Genomic DNA, 22,545 nt, shown 5'->3' with positions numbered 1-22,545 from the left:
ATGGACCAACATGAACTTGTGGTAGAGATAAACAACCTAAACTAAGGATCCATTTTTGCCACATGACCCACAACTTCGATACGTTAAAACTCAACTTTGAAAACAACTCCAGGGAAATCCCTTAAGATTGTGATAGTCCTAACATTCCTTTATCTAATGACACCAAAAACATGGACCTACATGAACCAGGGACAGAGATAAACAACTTTGAATAAAAAACACAGGATATCCATGGGTACCGTGAAAGCGATCAACTTAACAGAGCTCACCGATGTAGGTCCAAAAAAGCGATCTGAGGTTCCCGCGCAGGATTTTGTTGAAAGGTTTGATAGTGGGGGCATAGCGGGGGTTACCCTGGTGGGGCAATTGCCCCTCCCCACCCACTTACCCACGTGGAGAGTAGATAGATTACGAGCTAACAGCTTCGAGAAGAAAAAGGTTAGTCATTACCGGGTAGAAAGGCCATCTACTTTAAGTGTTATGATCATCCAGCCCCGACGACCTACATAAAAGAATGGATACCGAGAAACGTCGTCGCTTAACGGCGCCTAGAAACCCTGGTTGTACCTTACCCCGCCTTTATATCCAATGTCAACCGATATTGTATGGACCATTTTGATGAAAACTTTCGGCTAGTTTCGCGTCCATTAACTTATTGTCATCAAAGCCATCCTGGCGAAGGCTTCGACGTCCATGGCGTTCTTCCACGCGGGTCATCATTCAAAAATAGGTTGCCAGGAAGGTTAGGCCCCCGTCAACCTTATACATGTATAGAGGGCGAAAGCCCAACCCCACCAGGAAGGGGGGGGGAGAAATTTCACTTCCCCACGAGTTGACATGCAAGACCAAAGACATATAGCTAAAAAAAGTGACGGGGTACCCAGCATGATGTTTACGACATACTCTCTCCAAGTTACGATCTCTTTCTCTCTAGCTTCTTTGGATAGAGACCAATCAACGCTTTACTTTGTAATTTCTTTGTGACGAAAATCTAACTAAACTTAGGCATTGATTCGGGAATTCGATAGAAAATAATTGTATATTTTTGCTTCTTGGAAATTATAATCATAGCAATTGCAAACATGAATGGCTGAAAAATTGTAATCGGTTGCACTCGCTATAATGACGCTCTCTTTACCGTCCCACTTTCTTTAATTTCTATTTGCTTTTGCTATACATAGTTTTCAGACTAGAAGGATTCATACCATTTACACCAGGAGTCCAGGCTTTTCACTCCACGGTGCACGGAGTCGAGCCTCCTTGTGTAAATGGTATGAATCCTCCTAGCCTGAAAACTATGTATAAGATCTAATCTCGGAAAACAAACAAACAAACAAAATCTAGTCGTCTAAACGATCGACCTACCCGGACAATTTCCCGCCAGTACCGGTTGAGAATTTGTAACAACGTACCGTGGTTTATTAATATGGGCAGAAGTGAAATGAGACTAGAAGTGAAGGGCTCTAGCATTGGTAGCAGATCCTGGCACTAGTGAACAAATTTGAGGATTTTATGCCGCTTCCCACGCGCCTACACTACTGAGAAAAAAATTGGTCGAGTTCCAAAAACATTTCCTACCCCCTTCCCCTCAACCTAAAGCTGCGGACACGGGCGCGGCTCCTTGAATCTAGTTCGGCCGTCTACCACCGCGAGCGTCTCACGTTTTGGAGGGAAAATTCAGAAACCGCTACTAGAGGGCCAACCGCTCTTGTGTTATCAAGAATATTCACCTTCGCCGAGTGAAGAATTTGGTTAGCTCAGTACTTCTGGTCTCATCTCACTTCTGATATGGGGTATATTATAAGATAGGCAGGAAGTAAGGTATAAGATTCAAAGTATTTGATTTCACGTCTTCGTATACCAAGATAGGAGGGAGGAGACGAGACAACTCTAGCGAGATCTTGATATCATCTCTGCGGGGGAGTGTACGGATGGAGGAGGACTATACTATGGACCAACGGGAAGTTCAAGTTAATTAATAGGAACTCTATCTTATCTCTGTAGGAGCTTACGGGGATAGCTCATGGACTCCATAGTTACTATAAAGACGGGACAGAATAGACAAATTCTTAACCAATACACAGGGGCGAGGCCGCTATTGGGGTATTCTCTCTCTCTCGCCAAGAAGCAACGCCAGACGGAGTCCGGAGGGTGGCTAACCAACTCGCACTGCCCTCTGTCGGAGCTTCTTGGTGAGACGGAGAGAGAGATAAGATACCCTGGCCTAAGTATGTTGGTTTCTCTATTTGTAATAAACGAATTAAGTTGTCCATATATGACCGGGTCAAGTATTGTTTCACTGACATCCCTACTGCCATGAATGCCAAAAAAATTATCAATAAATATATTACATCATCTACAGAAGTAACATGCAGATTTTGATTTTTCATTTGGAAACTCCATGAGGCTGACCTATAAGGACTCATTTTCCTTTCCTAATTTCAAAGCCACTTCTATTTGTATTTGTATAACATACTCAAAGGACATCCCGGTATCTCTAGTAGCACCAGAGTTATGAGCCTTCAAAGTTGGGTGTGATGCTATTCCTATGGCATGTTTTTGAACATTTTGCTTAATTACTCGGCAACTGTTTGACGCAACTTTCTCCCTGATTTCCCTGAATTTTACTAAAAATTCTAAATTTCACTGAATTTTCCATGAGGTTTTTGTCAACTATTTATTTCCCTGATTTTTCCAGGTTTGTATGAACCCTGCATGTTCTGTGGCAAGCCCGTAAGTAAGTACATTTATCATAAGAGGTTTTTCATCTAGAATTTTCTTTGCAATTCAAGAAATTTTTAAAGACGTTTACAAAAAATCTCGACCTTGAAGACGGACCGAAAAGAGTACGAAACAGAGAGAGAGAGAATCCACTCTCCTCTAATCAAGCAAGGAGGTTTCTTTCTTTTTTTACCCCAAGGGGTAGACCACTTCTCTTACCAAAAACATTTCCCCAAAGTAGAAACTTAACATCCGAATATTTTTCAGCCAACCAGATTTTACTTCACTTTATAAATTGTAATTGTCCTATTTATAAAAATACACGTTACGTCAAATTTATGAAGCAGGTGCCTTGCCTACATCGTGTTGAAATGGAATTCTTTGGTGGAGGGTACTAGATTTTCGCCTTATACATTTTCACGAAGTCAATTTTCGTTTAGGGGTTTTTTTTCTTCTTTTTATTATTATTTTATTTTTCTTTCGAAGCATGAAGCAAGCCTCTTTTACTCTAGCTCGCAATCTATCCATTAAAACATATTCGGCTAGGAGAATTGATACCATTTACACCAGGATTCAAGGCTACTTGGTATACTGCACTTCGTCCGTCAAACAGTTTGTCCTCCTGGTGTAAATGGTATGAATCCTCCTGTGTCTGTAAACTATGTATATGAAAGGAAAGGCATCCATTAGACCTAGAGCTTGGGAATAAAAATCAGTATGGGGCGTCGAATTCACGATTACGACATACTATCTCAGGCATAATATTACATACCACCACCGCTGCCGCGGTACACGTGACACGACCAAGGTTATTTCTAACTATATACCAGTACTCCCGAAAAGAATTTTTTGAACAAAAATCGACAGGAAACGATTATAAACACTAAAGCTATGTTACCTACGTAATGATTTTGGAATACACTAAAAATTGTACAGTTTTTACTTTTTAAAGGATTATCGACTATTCTTTTTAAGTTTAAAAGGAATCAGACTGAACGTAGTCCTTGACTCCTTAACCTAATTGACAATTACAATTTCAACCAATAACCCAATTTACAGTTGGATATGTTAAAATTTCGACCCAGGTTACTGTTGGGTATAGACTTATACATGCCACCAATACAATTTCGACCCAAAACCCAATTAAGTTACTACTGCATATGTTACAATTTCGACCCAGGTTACTGTTGGGTATAGACTTATACATGCCACCAATACAATTTCGACCCAAAACCCAATTAAGTTACTACTGCATATGTTACAATTTCGACCGAAAACCCAATTTACTACTGGATGTGTAACAACAATTTCGACCGAACACCCAAGTTACTACTGCATTTGTTACAATTTCGACCGAACACCAAAGATACTACTGCATTTGTTACAATTTCGACCGAACACCAAAGATACTACTGCATTTGTTACAATTTCGACCGAACACCAAAGATACTACTGCATATGTTACAATTTCGACCAAACACCCAAGATGCTACTGCATATGTTACAATTTCGACCGAACACCCAAGATACTACTGCATATGTTACAATTTGGACCGAAAACCCAATTTACTACTGGAAGTGTAACAACAATTTCGACCGAAAACTCAAGTTACTACTGCATTTGTTACAATTTCGACCGAACACCCAAGATACTACTGGATATGTTACTACCTAGACCGAAAACCCAATTTTCTACTGGATATGTAACAACAATTTCGACCGAACACCTAAGTTACTACTGCATTTGTTACAATTTAGACCGAAAACCCAAGTTACGACTGGATACGTTACAATTTCAACCGAATACCCAAGATACTCCTGGATATGCTACAATTTCGAGCAAAAACCCAAGTTACGACTGGATACGTTACAATTTCAACCGAATACCCAAGATACTCCTGGATATGCTACAATTTCGAGCAAAAACCCAAGTTACTATGGAAATATTACAATTTCGGCAGTAAATCCCCGTTTAAACTCTACAAACACATCGACCGAAAACGATTACGGTACGAGTTACCCCACAAACATAATGAAGCATTAAAATAAATAAATGAAGTAAATTGCGGTCTTACCTGCGTTGCTCTGTCGACCATGAGTCGTCCGCAGTAACCTCCATACAATGACAAAAGCGAGGCGGCTTCTCTGCTTGACGCGGCCGCTAGTGAGGTTGAAACGGCGCTAGTGGCGTTGCCGGTAGCAGCCAGGTACAGCGTGTCCAAGGAACCAGTCCGCCGGATGTACGAAGCACCGCCACCGGAAAGAGCCGAATTATTCGAACCACCACCACCACTACTACCACCACCGCTATTGGACGAGAGTGAAGACGCGAACGATGTTGATGATTGACCCGAAATATTACTCTTGCTTGTCTTTATTTGCTGCTTTTCTATAAACGGAAAGAAACAACGCCAAAAAACCAATTGAGAATCGAGAAAGAATTCAAATTAAATCAAATCAAAATAAAAATAACAATATACCGTAAATGGTACTTTTCATCAAATCTCTTTGAACTAAAAATACAATCACTAAACCAAAACGGAATCTTTTTCCCTATACCTATCTCTCTCTCTCTTTCGCCCTCTCTCTTCCTCTCTCAAGAATGAGAAAGAATTTCTATCTCTCCAGGAGCAGGCAAGCTAGCTAGCTTCTCTCGCTCTCTCTCTCTCTCTGAAGCTACGCGCCGACGTAAAAGAGAATGGTTAATATCCAGGACGGTGTACCGATACGGGGAATGGGGTAGAGTGGAGGGGTGGGGTGGGCGAAGGCGCAACGTCCTTCACCTTGGCCTTGGTTCGTGAGAGCGCACGCTCGGGCAACCAGCCAAGACACAAGCGCACGAGAAGGACATAGTCAGTAAAGGTACACTACACACACACACTTCGCGATTCAAGCGAGAGAGGGAGAAGACCGTCGTTGTTCAGCAAAAAGCGACCACCACCAGTCCGCTTGCCGCCCGTCTTTTACGATTACAAAAAGTTTCCCTTTCAAACTATAGAAGGAAAAATAACATAAACCTTGCTTAGCTCCGACTCAAGAGAGGTCAGTATAACTCAAAGAAAATCGAACAATCTAGGTATGGCCGCAGTATACTAAACAAACTGACCAATAGAGAGAGAGGCCTTTACAGTAAGAGTCGATATTTTTACAATTTTACTCGTATCACTTACACCGTAAGTTCATAAGATATGTTACCACCATAAGTTTGTTAATCTCTGGTTACAAAATGGAGCTTGTCATGAAGTGAATGAGGTAGATCATAGATTCGAGGTAAAGCGACGCCTGGTGAGGCGCTGTCAAAGGCTTAGTACAGATTGCATAGGACTAATGGAAGTCCCGCAAAACTAACCACCATTCTCGATTGTTCTCCATCTAGCTCGAGCTGTAAGTCTCTAGCATTACGAAGTATAGCTAGTGTCACACTTATGGCACAAATCTTATAAACTTATGGTATTATGCAAACTATAGCTTGGGAGGTTGAAATTGTTGGCATTGCTTTTAAAATACAACGCTACATAATTGGCACCCTTGACTTTGAGCGGAGAAAATTCCACGAAAGAAATCACACTTGAGGTAGCTAGATGAGGTTGGGGGAATTCAAGGTTAATATAGGGCGGGGTCGTTGTAATGACGTCATGATCACACACAGAGAGAGAGTGCGTGAAGAAGCCAGGAACAAAAGAGCGCTAATCCGTGAAGAATAACTTGAAAATCAACTAGATACCTCCTCTGAAGGATTATTAATAGGTTACCTCCCTTCCCACAAAGGAAGCCAAATAAAAACGTTCATCAACAGATAAGTAAAATGGGGTGGGACATTTCTCTCTACAAATACAATGTTAATTCCCCGTTGACTCTAGTAGTATAGGCGTGTGATTTCGTGACAATGTTAGACACCACGATTCAAGCTATCACCTTTACTGGGGTATGACGGATTATCGAGTCCAAAAATAGAAACACAAATCTGTCCAACGGTACATACCAAAACTAAATACTTGTGCACAGCATAACGCGAGACGAAATAATTAGTTCCAGTTAAGAAGGGGGAAATCAGAATATTGGTCTAGTTTCAATGGTCAAAACTCTACCAATTTAAATGTATTCTGTCCAACGGGCACCACCAGTACTTTTGAAAATTGGGAATAACATTATTAAACATACAAAAATAAATTATTCTTAATTTTGGGACATCAGAACACTGGAAATTTAAACCCTAAGAGGACACCCCTTTTAGGATTATATAACAGTTATTATCCTCTGACACACATGGAGGATTCATACCATTTACAACTACACCAGAAGATCGGCTACCTGTAACCTGTAAGACAAAAGCAGACGGATTTTTGTCCTCAAGGTAGCCCGGTCTCCTGGTGTAAATGAGTATGAATTATCCATGTGTTGTGTTAGATTTCAGACTAGTAGGGTTCATACCATTTAAAAAACACTGCAGGAGACCATGCAGGCTACTTGGTAAGTCTGCACTTTGTCCGCCATGTAACCTTGCCTCCTTGTGTAAATGGTATCAATCCTCCAAGTCTGAATTAACTATGTATAAAAGGCTATAGTTTACTATACATCACTTACAACTAAAGTAAATAAAATTAAATTAAAAATAAACCGATGCCCAAAATAAATATATAAACAAACAAATACTAATATAACAATTAATAAATTAATGAAAAACTTTCTCGCCTGTTTCATAGTAACGATCCATATGTAAAATAAAAAATATAGTCCCAAAAAGATTTGGCTTTCACAAACACTGGCTTTTCCAAAAGAAGTGCTATAAACCGTCCAATACGCGTCCAAACCTGAACTCGAGAAAAGGCACTAGAAAGGTTCAAAGCGTCTATATAATAATAAAATTAGCTAACCCTAACAACCCGTATGTATGTACGTATAGTCAGCGTACATAGTCATGGAGCAGCAGCAGCACCTGTACAGTTTTTGCCAAGCGCCAAGCAGTCTAGCGTGTTCGGATCGGAGCAAAGCGCGCGGCTATTCGCTGCCAATTCTTTCCCGCCCTAAATTTTTCCTCTACTACGCTAATTTTCTCTACGACTACAATATATCTCTATTCTCTCTAACCACGTAGGGAGGATACTCCGTAAATGGAGTGGAAATAAGAAGAGTATGCACACATTCTCCTTGGTTTCGCGTATTATACAATAACCGCCCACAAAGGTTCAAGTTCCTAAAACTCGTGCTCGTCTATAATTAAATATGATAGATTTTTCTAAACCAAGGTCATGTGATAATACATATGCAAGAACTACTTTTACGCTTACGGCGTTTAAACGTAGAGTATCAATACACCCTTAGCTTATCTAGTAGTATTTTTTACGATTGTTCTTGATGGGCGATACTGCAAATGAAAGGAATGATTTCTCAATATATTAAATTTAACTTTGGATTGAAAAAAATCAAACGAAAACTTTAGATGATAGTGTTATAACTGATTACTTATCCGAGTTGCGTCAAATTAATGATACCCAATTAACACTTGGCCCGTAATTGATATTGGTATAAATTAAAACATTTTTTTTTTCAAATTAATATCAATTTTGATTTGAATTTTCTGAAATTTAAAACTATTTTTAGCAACATATATTTAAGATTACTGGAGAAAAAAATTAACTGTCCAGGGATAGATTTAATTTTGGAAGTAGGAATGGAGAATAGAGTAGTCTGGGCGCGCGTCAAAGTCAAGGACCCCCCTTCCACGTGACGGAGGGGTATGAAAGAAGAGGCGGGTCATAGCGACAGAGGTATTTTTCGCCTTCCCCGTCAGCAACGTCATCAAAATGTAGTTTAACTGAGCCAATAAGATAATTTAAACTTTTCGTTTCGTGTTGAAGGGAGGGGCTCTTTACTGGGCTATGAGTCGGACTGAAGTAAATACTAACCGTTCTCCATTCCTACTTCTAAAATTAAATCTATCCCTGGTAGACAAAGACTGAAAATGTCGATTGGTTGAAGTCCCAGATATTGAAATTTATAAAGACAAGATTATGAAACATCTATGGGACCCTTTCTTCAAAACAGAGTGGTGTTTGACCAATTTATCTCTTAATATGTGTTTGTGGACTAGGATCTAATGAAAGGTAAATCAACTGAAGGGCTTTCAATAGGTATAAAATACACGTAACTCTTGGGTCATCTTGTTCATAGTAAAACAAATTCCACGGTGGTCTTAAACAGTCTTAACATTAAAACGTACAACTACCCCGGACCTTAGGCTAAAGGTAAAGCATTACAACTTAAATTTATAAAAAAAAACTCGGTCAGTTTTAGAATTTAAGGGTTTTTCAAAAAAAAAAAATACTTCTGTAGCAACTTTCTCAAGGACTTATATTAAACAAGAAGAAAATAAAAACCCCATCCCACTTGAAGCGAGTGCGCAAGTCACGAAATATTTTATTCAAAGTATATTTTAGGAAGAAAAAAAATACCAAAAACGTTTCTTGTCAGGATGTTGAGGGACTAGTTTTTTTACAAGCAAAAATAAAAAAAAAATTATGCAAAGAAAAAAAAAACAAAAAAATAAAATAAACTTGAAGAATTTCGTGACGTCACTATAAGGAACAGGTTTACAAAAATTCCCGACCCACACGAATTAACTACAAAATATACGTTAAGTTTTAACATTAATGCATTAATACAAAGTACGGACAAGAAGCGATATCTAGTTTACTAGGAAGAAGGTTTAAGATGCCTAAGTATTCGCGCCGTGCCATAGTCCCAGTCCCCCTTTCAAAATACAAGGGGGGACGTAAAAGAAGGCCGGGCTATTTCGCCTCTCGCCCTCTCCTCAGTCGGAAAATATGACTGTAATTTTCCGTCATTCGCGTCGCGCTGACGTGAGTTTTCAAGAACCAATGAGATGCTGGCTGGTTGTAATTTAGAGGCGTGGATTAGCTCCAGACCTACGTCTTTTGGACTGGAGATAAAGCTAGATTATAAATGTGGCGAGTTTATACCTTCCCCCTAATAAACTAGATATCGCTTCTTGGTACGGATTACGTTATCCTGAGAATTTTTAGGGTTACAGGTAAAAAGGTGAGGGTCTGGGACGTCAGAACTCTGGCAATAGGGACATGTTTTTTTAAAGAATGAAAGCTAAATAAGCCCTTCTTCCTGGTATGTTTTTAAGCACGGTAGCCTGACGTTGCATGACGTAGTACTGCCAAGTCCCTACTTGAAAGATACGTAAAGAAGTATAGACTGCAAGACGTTAGTTATTTCTTCAAATATTTTATCTCTGTGAAGGGCTAATATTACCGGATTTGTCTTTTGATCTTTAGGTACATTCTTCTTTCCCAAAGTTAAATCAATTGATTGATAAAAAAAAAGTCGTCAGGATTCCGGAAATGAGGCAATTTCCTATTAGAGATGATCAAAGGAGGAACAATGGAGTCCGATTGACCTTTAAACCTCGCAGTTACTTTTTAAAAATCCTAACTCATTTCTTCGCGTTGGCTTTTAGATTGAAGAGTATATAGTATAGAATAGATCAATACGAATATTACAGTCAGGGAAAAAAACTTTCAGGGACATACCTCCATATTGGATAATTTCCCTCGCGCCAGGAGAGACCGCTAGAGGCATGACCGAGTTGGCTTGTCTCTCACGAACATGCAGTGAGCTTGGGCTGCCTCTAGTGCTATCAAGAAGTGATATCTAGTTTATTAGGGAGAAGGTATAAATTCGCCACATTTATAATCTAGCTTTATCTCCAGTTCAAACGTAGGTACCCCGGAGTTAATCCACGCCTCTAAATTACAACCAGCATCTCATTGGTTCTTGAAAACTCACGTCAGCGCGACGCGAATGACGGAAAATTACAGTCATATTTTCCGACTGAGGAGAGGCGAAATAGCCCGGGGCCTCGTTTTACGTCCCCTCTTGTATTTTGAAAGAGGGACTGGGACTATGGCACGGCGCGAATACTTCGGCAGCATCTTAAACCTTCTCCCTAGTAAACTAGATATCGCTTCTTAGTATACCACTCTTATTGGTCTATTAGAGGCCGAGATACAACCAAAAGAATTTAACTTATAATAACTAAACTTTGGAAACGTCTGTATCGAGTCAACATTATATAACAACCTTTGACCCCAACCCAAATCACGCGTGTAATTTAAAATTAATTAAATTAAATTAAATTAATATCCCTTCCCCTCTATACGTCAGATATAATTCAACAAGAAAAAAAAACTTCATCCAAAGAAAAAAAGAAAAACCTTTCGAAACTAATTTTTTTCCTAGGAAATGGAATATCTTGTTTAAAAAGAAATATCTCACCGGTAAATAAGAGCTCCGGTATTGCAAAAAAAAAGAAAAAAAACTGTCACCTTAAATTTTATATTACACCAAGCGCGAGAGCAAGAGCAAGTAAGCTATACGTAAGAAAATTCTCTCTTTCTGCGACAAAAAAAAGAGGGAGAGAGAGGGTGGGCCAGAACCTTTTTCTCCTTGGGAAGAAGTTCTTGGAAGTTATATTGGAAAGAGAGGAGAGAGAGAGAAAAAAGAAGATAGAAGATTTGGGGTTGCCATGGAAACGGAAAAGCAGTCAGTTTCAATTCGTTTCTAGTTGAGTAACTCTAACCAAGATATCGCCCTAAATAACCCGTTCCTGAGACAAAAGAATTTTAACTTACAAAAAATATTCTCGCCTATTTTCATCTACAATTTTTTCAGATATTATTATTAAAGGGTTTATGACACGATTTTAGTAACGTAGTTCTTCAAATATATCAAATACACCTATAGAAATAATAATAATAATAATAATAAAAGCTAGGTACTTGGAGATGTCATAAGTTTATAAGTGATATGTTCCATAAGTATGACACTAACTATAATTCGTAATGCTATAGAGACTTAAGGCTCGTTTTCATAGAAGCTAGAAAATTCGAAAACGCTCACGCTTCACGAGCTTGAATACGAGCGGTAATGTATTTTTTTCGAACGTTTCCGCTTTCGCTCGAAATTTTCACGCAACTCGCGCCTATGAAAACGAGCCTTAACAGCTCGAGATAACCAGTTCGAGAACGATGGAAGCGAGAAATGATGTGCTACACTCGGTGGTTAATTTTGCAGGCTTTCCATCTAGGTCCTATTTAGTTTGCATTACTAAGCCTTTGACAGCGGGCCTACTTCGCTTTACCTCGAATCTATGACCTACTTCAATCACTTCATGACAAGCTCCAGTTTGTAACCAGTGACAAACTTATAGTAGGAACATATCTTAAGAACTTATGGAGAGGTTAATGAAAGCCTTCTATGGTAACCAGTATAATGTCTAAGAAATTACACTTTCTCTCTAGCTTCTTTAACATTACCTAACCCTTTCTCATGGAATTCAGTGCTCATTTGTTTGAGGCATTGATTGATCTGGGAATACGTTTAAAAATAAAAATAATTATTATCATAGATTAGATTTCATCGTGTCTTACTAACTTAATTATTTCCATTAAAGATAATTACGATACATAAGTAAATGATTATAAGTCTTTTAGTCTAGACAAGGAAGCTCCCCTGGAGTTAACACTGATGGGGTAAGGAGACCCGGATAGCTAAATATCAACCAGACTAGATTTGGTAAGGGGGGGGGGGTTCATTTCAAGGTGAGAATTCCATACGGTCCTTACGATAACAACGTAGATAGCAGGGATTATAAGCATCGCGTACTAAGAGTGGGATCATCTCTAGGTATTTGCCGGAATCGATGCAGGGGACCCAGTCAGTGAGTGAAGGAGGAGGAAAATCGATTAGAGAGAGAGAGAGAGGAAGGCAGAGCATCCAAACCCCACAGAGATAAGGAATTCAGCCGGAATTTGCAGTTAAAATATACAACAGATTTGCCTTAACGTGGTATGGGAATTTAAGCAAATACCGGCTGCATTGTTTTAATACCAAGAGGGGGGAATCGGACTGATGTTAATGTCGATTTTACGAAAAGTGGCCCAAATAATAATAATAATGGTATGTAGTCCTGTAATTTTACAGAGGAAAAATTCAAATTGCAAAGACGAAATTATTATTTTTGCAACCAAATTAACATATGAAGTCAGGTATATTCTCCTCCCACGCCTACCTTTGAACAGTAATAGCTATGAAATTAATTCATTTCATCTACCTTTAAATTGTAATCTCCGAAATTAAAATTAAAATTAATTACCTGACCTTCATACGCTAATAATACGTTAATATTAATATCTCTACTGGTATTGTTATTAAATATATATGTATGGTAAGAAATCAACCTGTTTACTCCTAAATAATATCGTGCTTGTTACTTCGCTTCAATTTATCATAATCAACTGCGCGCCTATGTTGGTAAAAAAAATAGCTTCAAACTTCGTAGAGAAAAAAATTTATATATATTCCCCCATCGGTTGTTGTAAGGCTTCGCATAACGCCTTTTAAATCTAAGTATCATCAAAATTTCACTCTAAATTTACAGCACCTATAAAGCAGGGGCTCTCTTTAAAAGCCACCTTTAAAATAACTCAAACTCCTGTTGAAAAAAATGTACATATATATATATATATTTAAAAAAAATTGCATATACTATCCCTAGACTCGCAAAGGGGGTTTGGTTTTGGGGCTAGCATAGAAAAACTCTCACACACAGAGGGCGAAATTTTATAATCGCATTTTCGTTTTTTTTTTTTCAGCTTTTCGCGCCTTCCTGTCTGCCCCCGGTCCTCTTTTTTAAAGGGCCCCATCTCGACCCTTGACACACGCACAGTGTGAGCTCAAAAACCAAAATAACAGACTACTGGAGCCACGAGGATAACCCCTGGCAGCCATCACGAGGGTAAAGACGCTCCTTAAAAGTTAAAAGTAAAAAAAAGTCCCTAAAGATGTCCCGAAATCAATTTTGAAAATGCCACGCCCCCCCCTTCACCGTGTGGCCGAAAATTTCAAACATAAAGGGGAGTAGAGATCTTTTGAGGGTTTAAAGACAAAAGGTTAGAAATTAGTTTAAATTATCGTTGGTAACTAATGGTAATTTAAGTAGGTAACGTATGGTAGTTTGTAGTAATTAAAATCGGTAACTTCTGGTAGTTCATAGTAATCTATTACTGTAACTTATGGTAGTTCATGGTAATCTATTACTGTAACTTATGGTAGTTCATAGTAATCTATTCCGGTAACTTATGGTACTTTTAGTAATCCATTCCGGTAACTTATGGTACTTTATAGTAATCTAATCCGGTAACTTATGGTACTTTATAGTAATCTAATCCGGTAACTTATGGTACTTTATAGTAATCTAATCCGGTAACTTATGGTACTTTATAGTAATCTAATCCGGTAACTTATGGTACTTTATAGTAATCTAATCCGGTAACTTATGGTACTTTATAGTAATCTAATCCGGTAACTTATGGTACTTTATAGTAATCTAATCCGGTAACTTATGCTACTTTATAGCAATCTAATCCGGTAACTTATGCTACTTTATAGCAATCTAATCCGGTAACTTATGCTACTTTATAGCAATCTAATCCGGTAACTTATGGTAATTTATAGTAATCTATTCCGGTAACTTATGGTACTTTATACTAATCTAATCCGGTAACTTATGGTACTTTATACTAATCTAATCCGGTAACTTATGGTACTTTATACTAATCTAATCCGGTAACTTATGGTACTTTATACTAATCTAATCCGGTAACTTATGGTACTTTATACTAATCTAATCCGGTAACGTATGGTACTTTAAGCAATTTAATCAGGTAACTTATGGTAGATTTAGTAATTTAATCCGGTATCTTAAAAATAAGAGGTCATTTAACGAAGGTAACTATTGAAAATGGTTTCATGTAAATGATGTAATCCCCTTTCCCAGCATGCCTTGGGGCATTCCCTTAATTGTAAAGGACCCTAGGGACAAAGCGGCAGTCAATCAGGGATTTGCAATTATTCCTTATCATAATCGTTAAAAAGAGAGAAAAGAAAAAAAGTGAATTGAAAGGAATAAGAGAGAGAGAAAGAGATAATCTAGAGGCGATCCATGGACTTTATAATCATAAAGAGGACTAGCAACGAAAAAGGGCAATGCTAAGGTACATTAAGGGGTCATACGTAAAACGCTACAATCATAAAAGGGTGGTCCTTGTGAAAAAATGTCATAAAATCGCCAATAAAACCCTTGTATTTCGTTCAGTCTTGCCACCTTTTTTAAGAAATTATAAAGTTTTCCCGTCCCATACACGATTTAATATCCATGAAGTAACAATTGCAATTTTCCAATAGATAAAAGGATAAAGTTTGAAAACCTTTGGAGCGAATGAAAAATTTTTGAAAAAATAGGAATTCCGCTTTCCGGATCGGACAAGTTTTAAACGTCACACCCTGAATTTTTTAAAAAATACTTTTCTTTTTAATGATATCAAGGTATCAAACGCCTAAATCTTAATGATCATGAGGATATTTTGTAATTAGTTTCGTTTGACTTAACCTTATCCGTCTGATTTGATAGAGAGATTAAAGAAATAAGTAATAAAGTAAGGCCGAGCAGGTGATACCATGATCTAAGTCATATCAAAGTGAAAAAAACATATTGTGTAAATTGCTGTTGAAATGAAGTAAAAGGAGATGGTTCTATGGGAAATAAATTTTGAGTTGAAAATGTACAATGACAGCTTTTCCCTAAATTAGCACTGTCTTTCAGATTCTTCAGGGAGGTCTTATCCCAAAGGGTTAACATCATAGACGAGTAACATTAACACTACATCGGCATTGAGATTTGAATTGATAGAGAGGTTAAGAAATAGGGTTAAGCCGAGCAAGTGATAATATTTATATCAAACCAGGGATAGATTTAATTTTGGAAGTAGGAATGGAGAACGGCGGTTAGTTTAGCCCGACTCATAGACCACCCAGTATAGAGCCCCTCCCTCCAACACGTAACGAAAAGTTTAAATTATCTTATTGGCTCACTTAAAACTACGTTTTGATGACGTTGCTGATGCGGGGACGTCGAAAAATACGGAGGTAATTCCTTTTTACCTCTGTCGCTATGACACGCCTCTTCTTTCATACCCCCCGTCCTGGGGAAGGGGGTCCGGGACTTTGACGCGCGCCCAGACTACTTACTCTGTTCTCCATTCCTACTTCTAAAACTAAATCTATCCCTGATCAAACCAAAAGTGAGAAAAATACTCGCATTTTTTTTTAAAATAAAACTAATAATAATAGTAGTAATTAGGGGCAAATAAATAACATTAACAATGCACAGGCGTAAGAAAAAAAAACATTAAAGTTACCATAGCTTTGGGTAAAGAAGAAGAAAAAAAATGTAGTTTGGACAACAAAGTTTTTCCATTCGTGCGTGTCCAAAAGAATAGTAATAAAAAAAGGGGGTATATATATATATTCCCTGACTGCCATTTAATCACTCAACCAATAGTGGCACGCGATGACGTCGTTAACCACGCCCATTTGCAACTAACTTTTTTAAAGCCCTAATCTTTCCGTTCATCACGAACTAACTTTCAAGCTGCCAAGGAGGACTAGCCAGCCAGCCAGCTTTAATGTTAAACCTAAAAATACCTTTTCACCAAACTATACTACTAAAGTGTATTATTTTTCTTTAAGCCTAACTATCGGCTCATTCTTCCAAAAAAATTCACCCCCTTTTTTCCCGCCATTAAAGTGTAAATGCAACCCCCAAAAAAAAATATATATTGGAGAACGGACGCGCGTCCACTTTCTTGACGAGAAGATTAGATGGGCGTGGCCGCGATTGGTGCTGGTTCCTCTTTGAGGACTATCTTTCGTATAATACTTGATGGTACTATCTTTTGACGCGCGCGCGCGCCCGCGCCCGCTAGTGATAAGCACGTGCTAAAGTCAAGACGGTGAAAATACAGGGTGTTTGCAAAAAGCGAGGATGGTAGGACCAGCGGTACTGAGAGGGGAGGAGCTACCGGGGGGGGGACGTTGAAGTCAATATTGGTAGTCTAAATTGTATGGCCTGAGCTGTCGAGGTCGCCAAAAACCGAGGTAAGAGGTCACATGAAGTCATGAGAAATTTGACGTCGTACCAGACTATGGCAAATCAATTTTCAGTGGAAAATGTAACTTCTACAATATTGTGAAACAAGGGACATCGTTTACAAGTTTTTGATTTACGGATGACCCCTTAAATAAAAGGAAGAAATAGAGCCATCTCTCAGAAAAGGCTTAGTGTGACGTCACCAATGCTATTTGCCCATAGAATTACCAAAGCAGTTAAGTACCAAACATGGCCGCACATTGCCAAAGTCGAGCCCGTAACGTTTTACCTAGGCACTGACGTCACAATTGAGATAACAATGCTAATTTAAGGAGTCATCCTTAAAATAATCTAATCATAACTTGTAAAAAATGGTCTAAGCTTAGGGGCAAAATGTCATCGAAGTTACATTTTCGACTCTCAAAATTGATTTCCCAGAGTACGTCGGTTGTACCAGACCTTTTGTTACACCCTGTACTACAGCGCAAGCGCGGGGGGATCTCTGATGAATGTGTTGATGTTTTCATGTCTGACGCGCGTCATCCATTACGGAGATTTGACACCTGGGTTTGGTACGTACACGACCAAGGCTTAAGTTCGTGGTGGCGCTTTTTTCCTACTACTATGTATATACTTAAGATATTACGGGTAAGAATGCGGTTCTTAAGACCGACAACGGACGGACGGAGGAACACTAATCTCTACTTGGGAGAGGTATGAGGACAGAGATTGTTTGTTCCTCCAGGGAAATGATTAAAAACTTTGTTTCAAATCTGTTAGTTCCACAATTATCTCGCGCCCTCTCTAGCTATACTATGGTAGTATGGTTCAAGCCATCCAAGATGGGGTGGGGGTTTTCATAGAGAGAAAATGCTAACTTCTGGAATTTAATTCTGTCTGGTGAATAATATCAAGGGCAAATAGAAACAACGGAAAGTAAGGCAGTTAACACTGAGTCAGTAGAGGCATTTCAATTCGGGGGGGGGGAGATAGTTTTGGGGGCGGGGTTTCGCCAGTCCCCGCCTAGGCGCCTTATTGCGAGCGAAATTTAGAATGGAGTTCTTCAGCAACCCGCACAGAGGGAGGGTGAAAACCGGCTACGTTTATTGGAAGGCGCAACTGTGACGTTTCCCCGCCTTCAACTGATATAGCTCTATAGATTGGTACTGAGAGGGGAGGAGCTACAGGGACGTGACGTCAATATTAGTAGTATAAATTGTATGGATTTAGTTGAAGACTTCCAATATGGTTGCCAAAAAACCGAGGCAAGAGATAGGACGGTGTGAGATCATGAGAAATTTCGTTGTAGCAGATTATGTAAAAATATTTACCGCCTACAAACGGTATACTAGGGGAGTTAATTGAAGGCTTTCATTAGCCTTAAGTTTCATTTGTTCACTTTCTCTTTTTTCTATTTACTACTAATAATACAAAGACTCCAACTCTAGGGAAAATCGAAAGTTACCACGCAGTACTTTCGTAAAAAGGACCTGGAACTTATTAGGGGGCTTTTGTTGACTTATGTTTATGATCCGAGAGTATAAAGAAACCTTTGTAGTTGGCTAAAACTGGCCTAAAATGGATGGTTTGTGTATTCCTCCTCTATAGGGCTTCCTTATCCTGAATTTCCTGAGCTTGAGGGGAGAGAATTTTGGCTGATGGCCTGTTTTGTAGACAAGACCATTAGACCAGACAGTCGGCGTCTTTCAATGACCCCGCAGAGGGTCAGAGGGGTTCGAACTTTAACCAGAATGTAACTAACATCTTATCAGTGAAATCCTACGACGCGCGCCACCTAGGGAGTCAAGTAGAGAAACCAAACCGTGGCCAACCCAAAAACCTATTCCTAAATATAATGCATTCGGTTCCAAAAAGGTTACGGAGCTTAACAACAAGGCCAGCATGTGATAATTACGAAAAAATGTTAACGTGGTATAGTAACAGCACCTAAAATCAATTACAAACTACGACTACGTCATAGTCACTATCCCTTCAAAAAGTAATTGCTTTTAGTAAATTGGCGAAATGCACATTGGTGAAAAATGGTGGGTAACTGGGTTCAAATACTTTGTTTCTAAAATAATTTTATTTATCTCATGTCACTATCCCTTTCAAAAGTAATGGTTTTTTATTTGTTTAGTGAATTCGCGAAATGGACATTGGTCAACTGAAAAACTAGGGTAAATAAATGTGTACGAATCCTTCAGGGACAGGGAAGTTATGGCTATGTCATTTTTTTTTTTTTTTGGTTAAAATCTCGTGGGCACTTCGCAAATATTACATTACAATCACACGCTCGCCTTCATGCATAATTTCTAATATAGTAAAGGTACAAAGAGAGACTGAGGGAGCGCAGGAAATTCGCTAGACGCTTAACGGCTGTATTCAAGCTTCGGGGAGGAGTTGTTACGCCAAAATATAATTAAAGTCCTTTAATGAGAACTAGACACCCGTTCGTTACGTCAATATTTGACATGCAACGAAACAAAAAAAAAATAGCTTAAAAACTGCGTCAAGCCCTATCAAATAAGAAAGAGTTCAAGGCGAAGACCAATATCCTAAAATTAATAAATTAGGGGTTGCAAAAACTGATATTACTTCTAGTTCTCTTCGGAATTACAAGAGTTTGGTTGTTTTAATATTCCAAAGGTCAAATATAGAATTTAATTATTTTTTAAAGGTTGACCCCTTGAATTTAAACATTTTTTAAAGGTTGACCCCTTGAATTTAATCATTTTCTAACGGTTGACCCCTTAAATTTAATCATTTTCTAACGGTTGACCCCTTGAATTTAATCATTTTTTAACGGTTGACCCCTTGAATTTAATTATTTTTAACGGATGACCCCTAAAATTTAATTATTTTTAACGGATGACCCCTAAAATTTAATTATTTTTAACGGATGACCCCTAAAATTCTATTATTTTTAACGGATGACCCCTAAAATTCTATTATTTTTAACGGATGACCCCTAAAATTTAATTATTTTTAACGGTTGAACCCTTGAATTTAATTAAGAAACTGAAAGATAATGATTTCTAATTTAATTAAGGGGTCATCCTTAAAACACTCTTAAAATCAAAACTCGAAAACAGTGCCCAGGAGGGCAAAATGTGATCGAATATGACTCAAAATCGACCAACGAACATCCCTCTTAATTAAAAACTTATGGCAGACTTATCAGAAACACCCTGTATGTATATACAACTTCAACCACAACTACAAATACAACAGTAACAATCACATAACCTTCGTTTAAAATAATTTCGGAGGCGCGACTAAAAAACTCAATACAGACCCAACAAGTCTTGTAGAAAGAGCAAGATGGATTATAAGAGAACGGAGTTGGGAGCCGTAGGGTGGGGGGGGCGGCAAATTTCGACAGCATGTTATACCTATTGTTTCAAGCAAAACTTTCCCCAAATTACTACTACAAAGGGGACCATCCGTAGTTCTAGAGAAACAGGGAGTGAGAGAGTGAGAGAGCTATGTTCTTGGAATGTAAACTCGACAACACAAAGACCCATTAGCTTTCAAAACTCAAGAGAGTTAGTATTACACAGTAACAATTAGGGCTTTTATATAATAGCTTTATACTTAAAACAATCAAAGGCAAAGGCTTTGAGAAAATACTTGTATTTGAGGGCAGTAATTAATTCTTTTTCTTCAAAAATGCATTAAAGGAATATAGGCTCCATAAGAAAAACATGTCGACTGTTCCAATAAGGCTGGTAGCAAGAAGTGATATCTAGTTTACTAGGGAGAGGGTATAAGATGCCTAAATATTGGCGCGCCATAGTCCGAGTCCCCCTTTCAAAATACAAGGGGGGACGTAAAAGGAGGCCGGGCTATTTCGCTACACTCTCCTCAGTCGGAAAATATGACTGTAATTTTCGTCATTCGCGTCGCGCTGACGTAAGTTTTCAAGAACCAATGAGATGCTGGTTGTATAATTTAGAGGGAGGGGGATTAACTCCGGACAGGCTACGTTTGGACTGGAAATATGGCGAATTTATACCTTCTCCATAATAACCTAGATATTGGCGGTAGGACCGAAGTATAGGGGCAATTTTGAGTCCAAAACAGAGCCACCCCTGAACAACTTATGATTAGAGCGTTTTAAGCAATAAATTTAAAGGCCACACCAATTTAATTCAGGGGCCCTCCGTAAAATATTCCAATCATAACTTATTTATTATGTCCCTTATGGAAAAATGCCATAGAAGTTACATTTTTCGACCCTTAGAACAAACACCCTGTACTTTGGTCCAACCGCCCTTTCTGGAAAACCTTGTAAATATTTCACGGATGCAGCTTAAAAAAAAATCCCCAAACATCCTATATAGAAGAGTCATAAATATGAAAATGACCCACCAGAACAGTTTAATGCATCTTTGTTTATGCAAGGACGAGACGAAAGAGAAGTTGCAGTTGGCTGGTAACACACCAACCCCCCTTAGACGATATTATTTACCAACAGTTGCTTATGACGAGAAAGTATCATCCTAATTTTAGTAGCATAAGTTCACAAGATATGTTACCACCATAAGTTTGTTAATCTCTGGTAACTTAGAAACTGGAGCTTGTAATTTTGAAGTTAATGAGGTAGGTCATAGATTCGAGGTAAAGCGAAGGAGACCTGGTGAGGCGCTGCTGTCAAATTGGGGCTTAGTATGCACAGACTAAATAGGAACTACATGGAAGTCCTGCATGCAAAATTAACCACCGAGTGTACTTAGGACTTCAATTCTCGTTTGTCGTTCTAATTGAACTAGCTTCCAGTAAGTCTCTTCTAGCATTACGAAGTATAGCAGGGTTCATACAACTTTAGGAAAACAAACTTCCCTGAATTTTCCAGGTTTTTCCCGTATATGGAGTAGCCTATGGTGCAAATGTTAACGAAGGAGGGGAGGGGGGCAAATAGGACTATTACATAATCAAAGGACATCCCCGTATCTTTAATATAACCAGAGTTTTGAGCCTCAAAAGTATAGTGTAATGTTAATCCTATGGAGGGAATGTTCACGAACATTTTGCTTAATAACTCGGCCCCTGTTTGACGCAAATTTCCCTGATTTCCCTGAATTTAACTAAAAATTCGAAATTTCCCTGAGGTTTTTGTCAACCATTTATTTCCCTGATTTTTCCACAGTTTTCCCGGTTCTCCAGGTTTGTATGAACCCTGTATAGGAACTGTCATACTTATGGAACATATCTTATATAGAGATAATAGTGTGGCCACTTCTCTAAATAAATTTAGTTATCACTTGGCTCGCCATACGTAAACATTGATTGCACAGTATCGGGACCGTACGGTTAAGCTATTTTTTTTTTTTTTTTTTTTTTTTAACGAAACGATATTCGTGACTCTAACATTGGAGCAGTGATGGTATGTATGCCCTGTTTTGTGTGGCTCATAGAATCCAACATTTAGTAAAAGAAAAACCGGTTTTTTTTCTATATGGGGGGGGGGCAAGCGGCTGGCTAAACGATTAACCTTTTAATTTTTGGCGATGCATGATAGTTAACGTACCGTGACGGTTTAGCAAAGAAGGTTTAGTTTCAGTAGAAAAATAAAAAAAAAAAGTTTTAGAAAGCTTCAACCATCGTAATATTTAAAATAAAACCTCCGTAAGTCAATAAACTCTTTTATCTATTTTATAAATGCAATAAATCCTGAATTAAACGTCGAGATTATCTATAATCTAAAATAGTAGATATTATCTCTTTATTCTGATAAAACAAAAATAAAAACCGAAAAAAAAAACATATTTGAATGATGGAACAAAAAACAAAAAAAAAAGAAA

General features: G+C 38.3%; 1 protein-coding gene across 3 annotated transcripts in view; it reads right to left on the bottom strand.

Annotated features, from left to right (window-relative positions):
• The window catches only part of LOC149673422 (uncharacterized), a 41,066-nt gene that overhangs the window by 16,902 nt on the left and 1,619 nt on the right, over nucleotides 1-22,545 (bottom strand). The window contains exons 1-2 of one of the 3 annotated variants that reach the window (XM_089838982.1): nucleotides 7,414-7,450; nucleotides 4,797-5,110 (exon numbers count right to left, since the gene is read on the bottom strand). In XM_089838982.1, coding sequence (XP_089695108.1) covers nucleotides 4,797-5,110; nucleotides 7,414-7,435 — 336 coding nt within the window. In that variant the 5' untranslated portion in view covers nucleotides 7,436-7,450. Of the gene's footprint in view, nucleotides 1-4,796; nucleotides 5,111-5,201; nucleotides 5,328-7,413; nucleotides 7,451-22,545 lie in introns of those variants that run through there. The other 2 variants (XM_089838983.1, XM_089838981.1) reach the window with 2 other exon arrangements.

This window comes from Phalangium opilio, unplaced genomic scaffold (genome assembly GCF_054372755.1).
Source record: "Phalangium opilio isolate 3A_F unplaced genomic scaffold, DU_Popi_V2 ptg000048l_1, whole genome shotgun sequence".
NCBI classification, from domain to species: Eukaryota; Metazoa; Arthropoda; class Arachnida; order Opiliones; family Phalangiidae; genus Phalangium; species Phalangium opilio.
Note: the sequence above shows the minus strand (reverse complement) of the source record. Positions and strands in the feature narration are given on the sequence as shown.